This window comes from Somniosus microcephalus, chromosome 8, assembly GCF_052327205.1.
Source record: "Somniosus microcephalus isolate GS21.2 chromosome 8, FLI_Smic_1.0, whole genome shotgun sequence".
NCBI classification, from domain to species: domain Eukaryota; kingdom Metazoa; phylum Chordata; class Chondrichthyes; order Squaliformes; family Somniosidae; genus Somniosus; species Somniosus microcephalus.
Window position 1 is genome coordinate 266,342,128 of NC_140994.1, and position 11,200 is coordinate 266,353,327.

The 11,200-nt window shown below is 48.2% G+C and overlaps 1 protein-coding gene across 1 annotated transcript in view; it reads right to left on the bottom strand.

Annotated features, from left to right (window-relative positions):
• The window catches only part of ltc4s (leukotriene C4 synthase), a 48,030-nt gene extending 39,362 nt beyond the window's left edge, over positions 1 to 8,668 (bottom strand). Inside the window, exon 1 of the mRNA XM_085994078.1 lies at positions 8,528 to 8,668. Coding sequence (XP_085850204.1) covers positions 8,528 to 8,585 — 58 coding nt within the window. The 5' untranslated portion in view covers positions 8,586 to 8,668. The remainder of the gene's footprint in view (positions 1 to 8,527) is intronic.
• Between the last annotated feature and the right edge of the window lie 2,532 nt (positions 8,669 to 11,200).

Genomic DNA, 11,200 nt, shown 5'->3' on the forward strand with positions numbered 1-11,200 from the left:
AAGTCTGTACCTTGTCAAGGTTCTTCTCAGTTTGTTATCCTTTACCATGGTCAGGTAATCAGCTATGTTGTATTGTCTGTTTAGGGCCAAGTAGCAATTGAGTTTGCTTTGGGTTTTTGTTGTTTCTGCCCAATATGACAGATATTTTTCCTTTTGCTTAGCGACGATTGTGTTGGGTCGAATTCTTTGTGTTACCCTGTCACTGTCCTGGGGCTGGTTATTGTTAGTATTGTTATTAGTTACTTTATTGAGTCCCAGGACTAGTTGACTGAGGTCTTCTTTATGGTCAGCTCTTGGCATTTCAGGGCGTCGTAGTGATAGCATTGGGGGTTGCTCATTTGTAGGTGATTCCAAAATTTGGTGGCTCTTTTTTGGATAGTGATTATTAATGGGTATTGGCCTAGTTCCGCCCTGCATGCGTTGTTTACTGTTTTCCTTTGAGTCCGGAGGATACTTTTACAGAATTCCGCATGTAGGATCTCAATTGGGTGTTTGTCCCATTTTGCAAAATCTTGTTGTGTTAGTGGTCCCCAGACCTCACTGCCATAGAGTGCAATTGGTTCAATTACTGATTTGAAAATTTTGAGCCAAATGCTAATTGGGATTTCTATTTGGATTGATTTTTTGATGGCATAGAAAGCCCTTCTTGCTTTCTCTTTCAGTTCATTCACAGCCAGTTTGAAGTTTCCCGTAGAACTGATTTTTAAGCCCAAGTATGTGTAGTGAGTGGTTTGTTCAATTTTGGTTGTTCCTACTGTGAAATTTATTGTGGGTTCATGTTGTTTGGATCTTTGCTGGAACACAAGGACTTTGGTTTTTTGGGGATTTATTGTCAGGGCCCAAGTCTGGCAGTACGACTCCAGCAGGTCCAGGTTCTGCTGTAGACCCTCCTTAGTTGGTGACAGCAGAACCAGGTCGTCGGCATAGAGGAGGAATTTAACCTTGGATTCATATAGGGTGAGGCCGGGTGCTGTAGATTGTTCAAGTAGTTTTGCCAATCCATTAATGTAAATATTAAAGAGTGTCGGTGAGATTGGCGAGCCCTGTGTCACCCCCCGCCCCTGTGGGAAGTATTTTGTTTGTTTGTCTCCAATTTTAACTGCACATTTATTGTTTGTATACATTGATTTAATTACATCATATGTTTTACCTCCTACCCCGCTTTCGATAAGTTTCAGGAATAAACCATCATGCCAGATGGAGTCGAAAGCCTTCTGGAAATCTACAAAGCATGCGTAGATTTTGCTTTTGTTATGGTGAACGTGTTTGTCAATTAGGGTCTGTAGGGTGAAGATATGATCGGATGTTCTATAGTTTGGCAGGAATCCAATTTGGCTTTTACTCAAGACATTGTGCTCCTCAAGGAAGTTTATAAGTCTTTTGTTTATGATGCTACAGAATACCTTCCCCAGGTTACTGTTTACACAGATGCCTCGATAGTTGTTTGGGTCGATTTTGTCCCCACTTTTGTATATGGGTGTTATGAGTCCTTTGTTCCAGATGTCAGGGAAATAACCGACACTCAGAACCAAGTTGAAGAGTTTTAGGATAGCCAGTTTCAGTTTGTCGTCTGCGTGTTTAATCATCTCGTTTAGTATGCTGTCTGTCCCGCAAGCTTTTCCTGGTCGCAGGTCCTTGAGTTTTTCAAGAAGTTCTTTTTCTGTTATTATGGCGTCTAGCGGGTTTTGGTTATCTTTTATGGCCATTTCAAGCTTTTCAAGTTTTTTGCGTATTTGGTGTTGCTCTGGTCCTAGTGTGTTTTTCTGGTATAATTTTTCAAAGTGGTTTACCCATGTGTCCCCATTTTGAATGGACAAATCGTCGTGTTGTTTTTTGTGTAGTGTTTTCAAGTTGTCCCAGAAACAATTCGACTCAATGGATTCCTCCATGGAGCTGAGTGTATTCTTAATAAATTGCTCTTTTTTGGTCCTGAGTGTGTTTCTGTATTGTGTTAGCGTCTGACAATAAGTAAGGCGTAATTCCTCGTTTTCTGGATGTCTGTGTTTTTGGTTTGATAGTTTTCTAAGTTTTTTCCTCATGTTATGGCAATCATGGTCAAACCATTTTTCATAGTTTTTTGTTTTGGGTTTGTTCTTGCGAGCTTTCAAGTTTGCATTTGTTGCCAAATTATCAAAAATATTGTTTAGTTTACTAACTGCCCGGTTTACGCCTTCTTTATTGTGAGTGTATATGTTATCCAGAAAGGTGTCTAAGAGAGCTTGAGTTGATGCATTGCTAATTGTTTTCTGGTATTTTTCTGTGTCGTTTTTGGCCCATCTGTATGATTTTTTGGTGTTGTACAGTTTACTGGGTTGTGTTTCTATGTTGTTTGTTTCTGTCTTTTTGAGAAACATAGTAATTTGACTGTGATCTGACAGTGTTGTTTGTGGTTTGACTGTGAATGCTCTGAAAGAGGATGGGTCCAAGTCTGTAATCATATAGTCTACTGTGCTGCAGCCAAGAGGTGAGCAGTAGGTCGATCTTCCTAGGAGGTCTCCTATGAACCTACCATTGACAATGTACAGACCCAGGTTTCGACAGAGCTGTAGTAGCTGTTTACCGTTGGTATTTGACTGCTTGTCGCAGTTATGCCTGTATGGAAGGGAAGGGATGTCAAAGTGGTTATTCCCGAATACGTAATTGTTTCCCTGATTATTGGTGAAGTCTGGTTCTTCGCCCGTTCTTGAATTGAGGTCCCCACAGATCAACACGTTCCCCTGGGCCTGGTATTGGATAATTTCCCCCTCCATGTTGGAGAAGGTGTCCTCTTTGTAGTACGGGGAATCGATTGGAGGGATATAAAGTGCGCAAATGTAAACATCTTGGGTGTTTGAGATAATCTCCCTCTCAAGTTTGAGCCACATATGGTTTTCGCCCTTTTTTATAAATTTGATGTAATTCTTAAGTTCTGTTTTAAACCAGATCAGTATGCCTCCGGAGTCTCTGCCTTGGGTTACACTTGGTAATTTATTGGAGGGGACCACTAGCTCAGTGTACCCTTGGGGACAGCCGGTGTGTCCTTTTCCTTTATACCAAGTTTCCTGTAAAATGATAATATCTAGATCTTTAGTTTCCTCTATGAACTCTGGGGTCCTACTCTTCACTTCTCGCAGTGAAGAGCGTAGACCTTGGATATTCCAGGTCGAAATATATAAGGATTTCATGTTAAGTTTTATCTTTTTCTATGATAGGTTAAAGAGTGGTACGTGTTTGTCGTGTCTAAGTGTGGGGAAAAAAAAGATCACCCCAGTTGTCTACAAAAGTTAATACAATTTGGTTACAGTTCTTTCTATTAGTTAGTCCTTGATCCATAAGGCGGAAGTAGATGCTGCTGCACATCTGCTTATTGTCTCTTAATGGATTGTTTCTGTCTGAGGTATTGCGTACGTCCTGTGCATCTCTCCCTCTGTCTGGCTGGTAGCGGTCCTATTCCCCTGTGGGACAGGAGTGGTGCAGGTCTGATAATGTTGTTTTGCATGGGGATCCTCTCCGGTCTCGGTTGGTGTGGTGGTGGTCTTTGTAGTGTTCCTGATATGTACCCCGCTGATCTCTGGTGGTCGGGGGGGGGTCCTCTTGGAGTCTGGGTATGGACCCGGTTAAAAGCGACGTCCTTCAGGGCTTTAGCAAAGATCGATATTTTTTGCCTTTGGATGTGGACGTGGTCGTAAAGACATTCTTCATCGAGGGTGGGGTGTTGGGCCAGGTGTACGTTGTGGTTTGATTCGCATTCTGTTGCTATGCTGGCATTTATCTCATGAATTGTGTTGTTGTTGAAGTCTGTTCTCGGCAATATTGTGGAAACAGTGATTCTAGTGTTTGGAAATGTACTGCTTGCCTTCCTAATCATTGCTCTGAGCGATGTTGCTACCTCTTTCTGTTTGGCCTTTAGGTCATTTGTGCCCGTGTGTATTATTATGTGTTGGGGGGAGCCTAATCTGGCTTTGGTCAGCCATCCCATGGCTCTGTCTGTTGTTGGGCACCAAATCTTTTCTACTTTACTTCTAGGGAAGAGCTTTTTCTCCCATAGAAATTTCCCATTTGAGTCTATGAGTATTACGACGTCAGCCTTGTTTGTGTTTACTGTCTGGTGGCTTTCGCCTGGACTCATAGTGTGTGTGCTGGGCTGGGGTGTCTGGTGTGTGCGTACCTCTTGTGAGCGGCTCGCTTGTGGTTCCATGGTGGTGGGGGAAGATTGCGAGTCAGCATGCTGGTCGGTCTGTGTGGCACCCCTTGTATTGTGTGTCTGTTGCTTTTGTTCCGTGTGGGAGTGCAGCCGTTCCGTCCGGCTCTGTCTTGTCTTATCTCTAGTCTCTGGTTGCTGGTCTAATGGTGTTTTCTCTCCTCTATGGCTCTCTTCTTTTTCCTGCAGCTCTTTCACCTGATTCTTAAGTAGATTCACCTGGTTATCAAGTCTATTCAGCTCTCTCTTGTGTCTCTCCCTCTCCTGCTTTTGTTTGTCATTCAATTTGAGGACCTCCTCTCTAAGTTTAACCATCTCTATCTCTAATTGATAAAATTTATCTTTTGGTTGTATCTGGCTGTGTGATCCCGGGGTATGTGTCTGGTCGGCCCTGGAAGGCTCACTCACTTCCTGGCTAAGCTGGTCGGCCCTGGAAGGCTCACTCACTTCCTGGCTATGCTGCTCTTCTCTTGGTGGGCTGGGAATGGTAGGGGAACTATGTGTGGCTTCCTCCGTGGTAGTTATGCTGGGGTTTGTCAGTTGTATCGTGTGGCTGTGGTTCCCCGGGGTTAGTGTCTGGTTTGAACTGTGTGGCTCGTTCATCCCTTGACCATGCAGATTTTCTCCTGGTAAGTTGTCAATGTTGGGGGGAGTGCGGGCCACTCTGCGGCTGTTCATTCCCCTCGTAGTTGATCTTTTCAGTGTCCTGAAGGCCGTTGCAAATTTGTCGAGGTTGCCTTGCACTAATATTGTTCCGGTATTGTACGCGTTGACAGTCGTGATTGAACTGTCTCCTGGTGTGTTAATTTTCATTATGGACCCATTTGCGGTATTTTTTAGCTTAACACTGGTATAGTGTGATTTTATTGCTCTGATCCAAGCCGCTGGCTGATCTGAGTAGAATATGAGGTTACTTTTTGTCCCATTGTTGTAACAGTCAGTAAAGAGAGTTTCTGGTTTTTCTCTCATCTGAGCATGCTTGATCGTTTTTATAGCTTTTTTTGTGGTGTTGGGGGGAATCTGGAAGCGGGGCTGTTGTGGATCTTCTGATTCGCTCATTTTTGGTAAAGTATTGTTGATCTTAGAATAAGCTTTTCTGGGGCCCCGGGTTTGGTGTTACCCTCTCCCTGTTCGCGAACTTTCCCGGTCCCCCTCTCCGACCCCGTGGTCCCTGGGCCTCGGCTCCTGGGTTCACCCTTCTCAGGTCTGAGTCTGTGAGCCACTGTTTCCCGGTGCCTTCGGGCTGTTCCCCTCCCCCTCAGAGGTCTCTGGGCCTCTGTTTCGGCCTGGCTCCTCGGGCCTTTCCCTGGGCCTCCCTCCCTGGGCCCTGTACTCACGGTCTTGGTTGCGAGCCTTCTGGTTGCTCTCCTTCTCCTCAGAGGTCTCTGTGCCTGCTGGCCTGGCTCCTCGGGCCTTTCCCGTGCTGGATTGTTGGGCTGTGGCCCGAGTCCCCTCGGCTGTGCTGATTGCTGGATTTCCGGGCTGCGTTCCGAATCTCCTCGGCTGTGCCGATTTCTGCGATGCGGCCCGAGTCCTCTCCGCTGTGCCGATTGCCGGGCTGCGTTCCGGATCTCCTCGGCTGTGCCAATTTCTGGGATGCGGCCCGAGTCCTCTCCGCTGTGCCCGTTGCCGGGCTGCGTTCCGATTTCTGGGATGCGGCCCGAGTCCCCTCGGCTGTGCCGGTTGCTGGACCGCTGGGCTGCGGCCCGAGTCACCTCGCCTCCTCGAATTCGGTCCCGATGCCGCCGACTCAACCACCGCTGCTGAAGCCCCGTGTGGCTGCCGTTCACTGGTTTGTGTAGTTCTTCTCTTGTTTCTTTTTTTTTTTTTGCTTTGGCTTTTTTTTTCCCTCTATTTTCCTCTGGGTTTTTTTTTTTCTTTGGTAGTCTTTCTGGCGGTCTTTTCCTTCTCTACTTTGTCTAGACTAATCTAAACTTAAACTAACCTAAACTAAACTAACTTAACTAGAACTAAATTTAATTTTAAAACCTTTTTAAAAATTGAAATGAAATGAAACTTTTTTTTCCCCACTTTAGACACTAAAAACACTAAAATCTCAGCAGCCCATCTTCAGCATGTGTATTCACTCCGTCTGCAATTCTCCACACCCCCACCCAGCGCCCCACCCCCACCCAGCGCCCCCACCCACACACCCACCCCCACCCAGCGCCCCACCCCCCACCCAACACCCCCCCCACACACACCCCCCCACCCCCCACACACACACCCCCCCACCCCCCACTCACCCCCCCACACACCCCCCCACCCCCCCACTCACCCCCCACACACACCCCCACCCCCCACTCACCCCCACCCACAACCCCACCCACCCCCACCCCCACCCACACACCCACACCCACAACCCCACCCACACACCACACACACCCCAACCATTACAAAAGTGACCACACTTCAAAAGTACTCCATTGCCTGTAAAACGCTTTGGGACGTCCTGAGGTGTGAAAGGCGCTGGAGAAATGCAAGTTCTTTCATTCATGTAACCTCACTCTCATCTGCACACACTCATGTTCCAGGAGTCACTTGGCTGTTGGCTTATTTAAACAGACATCTTAAATATAACGGTGTTTTTTTTCCCCTATTCTAAAAATAAAGCATTATCTAATTTAGGCCATATGTGTTTTGCAGGCCAGTCGCACACTGACGCTGGGCTACATTTCTTCAACAGACTGTTCCACAAGTATTAAACATGCAGTCCCATTGTCCACATACTTAACATGCATTCTGCACAGGATTCATCAACTGCCAAGCATCCCTGTGCAAAACTTCATTTAAAATTCTCATCCTTGTTTTCAAATTACTCCGTGGCCCTCGCCTCCTCCCTATCTCTGTAATCTTCTCCAGCCCTACAACCCTCCGAGACCTGTCCTAATATCCCCTTTTGTGGCTCGGTGTCAAATTTGTGTTTGATAATCGCTCGTGTGAAGCGCCCTGGGACGTTTTACTACGTTAAAGGTGCTGTATAAATTGTCATTGTAAAAGCCGATAGGGACAGGTTCAGCACAGTCGCAATAAGAGGCAACGTGTGGGGTGCCAATGGGGAGCTCAAAAAAAACAAGACTCTAAAATCTCGGGGGGTGCAGGGGCGGAGGGTGATTCCCATCCGGCTCGTTTGCCCGTGATTAGCTCTCCCGATACAGGAGAAGTAACGGCGGAGTGCGAAAGAAATCACCGATCCGCTGATGCAAAATAAACAAGAGAACGCACAGCCCTTCCCTCCTCCTCTCATGAAGGCACTGCCCGTGCCCCAGCCACCAGCATCTCTCCAGTATTCCAGTGGCTGGTCGTCTCGAGCAAGGCAAGGCACTGAATTAACAACAGAAAACCTCAGCAGGCCAGGCAACATCCGTGGAGAGAGAGACACAGAGTTAACGTTTCAGGTCGAAACCCTTCTTCAGTGCAAACTGTATCACAGTATGGTATGGCAGCTGTAGCTACTATGACCGGAAAGCCCTGCAGCGGGTAGTCAAAACTGCCCAACGCATTACCGGCACCCGGCTACCGACCATAGAGCACATATACCAGAAACGCTGTCTACGGAGGTCACGGTCCATCATCAAAGACCCTACCCACCCCAGCCACAGTCTGTTCGCCCTCCTGCCATCTGGGGGACGCTACAGATGCATTCGCACCCGTACGACCAGATTTAGGAACAGCTTCTTTCCCAGGGCTGTCATCCTACTGAACTCCACAAATAAACTCTAAAGCCTGCACATCTGCCAATGCACTTTATTATGGTTATGTTTATGTTAATGTATTACAAGCCAAATGTATGTTGAATCTTTAAATGTCTTAATCTAAATGTACACTCTCGGGAGCCGCAAGCCTACATTTCGTTGTACTGCACTTGTGCACTAACAATGACAATAAAAGTTGATTTGATTTGATTTGAACTGAACTCAGGCACTGAAAGACTTGCATTTATAAAGCACCTTTCAGCACCTCAGGAGGTCCCAAATCGCTTTAGAAGCGACAAAGCACTTTTGAATTGTAATGTAAGCAGCCAATTCGTCCCTCAGCACTGCACTGGAGAGTCAGCCTGGATTTATGTGCTCAAGTCCCTGGAGTGGGATCTGCTGGAGTGGGACTTGAACCCACAACCTCCTGACTCAGAAGTCAAGTGTGCTACTCACTGAACCACAGCAGACACATAAGGGTTAATCAGTTTAAAGAAATTAGCTTCCTCCCCTCCCCACTCGGCGACATCCGAATAGATGCAACATATTCAGCTGAAACCAGGCGACAGAATTAGACAGAAACCCCCCCGACTCCCCTCCACTTACAGCGCTAACTATGCAGCGTGACTGAGTTATTTATTATCGACTCTACCTTGCTCTAAAACGCCCAATATCGTGATCGCTGCCAACAGCGCGAAGTCGTCCAGCATTCTTGCAATTTGCTCGAAGCTCACGAGTCAACAGACGGTTTCACCACTTCCCAAATTACTGAGAGTCAGAGAGTGTGAGTGTGTGTCGGGGAGGAGCTGCTGGTGCAGCGTCAGCGGCAGAAACAGACCACAAGCTCTCGCCAAACCACACACACCCGTCCAAATTCAGGTGCCCTCTGCAAAAAAAACAGAAGTCCATCTCCCGGACTGCCCACTCAAACTGGAACATCAGTTGTCGCTGGCTTTGGAAATCACAAGGGGGGGAAAAGTGATGGAGGTTTTTTTTTGAACATGTCAAAATCATGAGGCATGGTGTGTCGGTGCCGGAGTTGGACTGGGGTGGACAAATGTAAGAAGTCACACAACACCAGGTTATAGTCCAACAGCTTTATTTGAAATCACAAGCTTTCGGAGCGCTGCTCCTTCGTCAGGTGAAGTGAAGAGAGGAAAGAGAAACTGTTCCCATTGGCAGAAGGGTCGAGAACCAGAGGACACAGATTTAAGGTGATTGGCACCAAAGGCGACATGAGGGAAAAACTTTTTTACACAGCGAGTGGTTATGATCTGGAATGCACTGCCTGAGAGGGCGGTGGAGACAGACTCGATCGCGGCTTTTAAAAGGGAATTGGATAAGTACCTGAAGGAAAAGAATTTGCAGGGCTCCGGGGAAAGGGCGGGGGGAGTGGGACTAACTGAAATGCTCTTGCAGAGAGCCGGCACGGGCTCGACGGGCCGAATGGCCTCCTTCTGTGCTGGAACCATTCTATGATGATAACATGGTCACGAAATCCAGGGACTTCAAATCAAGACACTTTCTATACGCTGGAGTCCCTGTAAATACCGACACACTCCCTGCGACAGTGGTTCTGTTACTGGACGAGTAATCCAGAAGGTCTGGACTAATAATTCGGTGACATGACTTCAAATCCCACCAATTTAAATTCAATTACTTTTAAAAATCTGGAATAAAAAGCTAATATCGGTAATGGTGGCCATGAAATTACCGGATCGTTGTAAAAATCCATCTGGTTCACTCAGGGAAGTCCAATAGGGAAGTAAATCGGCCGTCCTTTACCCGGTCCGGCCTGTATGTAACTCCAGACCCACAGCAAGGTGGTTGACTCTGAACTGCCCTGAAATGACCAAGAGCGAGCCACACTGTCGTATCAATAAAAAGCTGCTACGATGGACTGCACTCGTTCGCAACACTTTCTCAAGCGCAGCTAGGGATGGGCAATAAATGCAGGCCTTGCCGGTGACGCCCACATCCCATGAATGAATAATATGAATAAAAAACACCCTGTAAATACTGACACACTCCCGAGGACCCCCTGTAAATACCAACACACTCCCGGGGACCCCCTGTAAATACCGACACACTCCCGGGGACCCCCTGTAAATACTGACACACTCCCGGGGACCCCCTGTAAATACTGACACACTCCCGAGGACCCCCTGTAAATACCGACACACTCCCGGGGACCCCCTGTAAATACCGACACACTCCCGGGGACCCCCTGTAAATACTGACACACTCCCGGGGACCCCCTGTAAATACCGACACACTCCCGGGACCCCCTGTAAATACTGACACACTCCCGGGGACCCCCTGTAAATACTGACACACTCCCGAGGACCCCCTGTAAATACCGACACACTCCCGGGGACCCCCTGTAAATACCGACACACTCCCGGGGACCCCCTGTAAATACCGACACACTCCCGGGGACCCCCTGTAAATACCGACACACTCCCGAGGACCCCCTGTAAATACCGACACACTCCCGGGGACCCCCTGTAAATACCGACACACTCCCGGGGACCCCCTGTAAATACCGACACACTCCCGGGGACCCCCTGTAAATACCGACACACTCCCTGGGACCCCCTGTAAATACTGACACACTCCCGGGGGACCCCCTGTAAATACTGACACACTCCCGGGGGACCCCCTGTAAATACTGACACACTCCCGGGGGACCCCCTGTAAATACTGACACACTCCCGGGGACCCCCTGTAAATACTGACACACTCCCGGGGACCCCCTGTAAATACTGACACACTCCCGGGGACCCCCTGTAAATACTGACACACTCCCCGGGACACCCTGTAAATACTGACACACTCCCGGGGGACCCCCTGTAAATACTGACACACTCCCGGGGGACCCCCTGTAAATACTGACACACTCCCCGGGACACCCTGTAAACACTGACACACTCCCGGAGACCCCCTGTAAATACTGACACACTCCCGGGGACCCCCTGTAAATACTGACACACTCCCGGGGGACCCCCTGTAAATACTGACACACTCCCCGGGACACCCTGTAAATACTGACACACTCCCGGAGACCCCCTGCAAATACTGACTCACTCCCGGGGACCTCCTGTAAATACTGACACACTCCCGGGCACCCCCTGTAAATACTGACACACTCCCGGGGACCCCCTGTAAATACTGACACACTCGCGGGGACCCCCTGTAAATACCGACACACTCCCGGGGACCCCCTGTAAATACCGACACACTCCCGGGGACCCCCTGTAAATACTGACACACTCCCGGGGACCCCCTGTAAATACTGACACACTCCCGGGGGACCGCCTGTAAA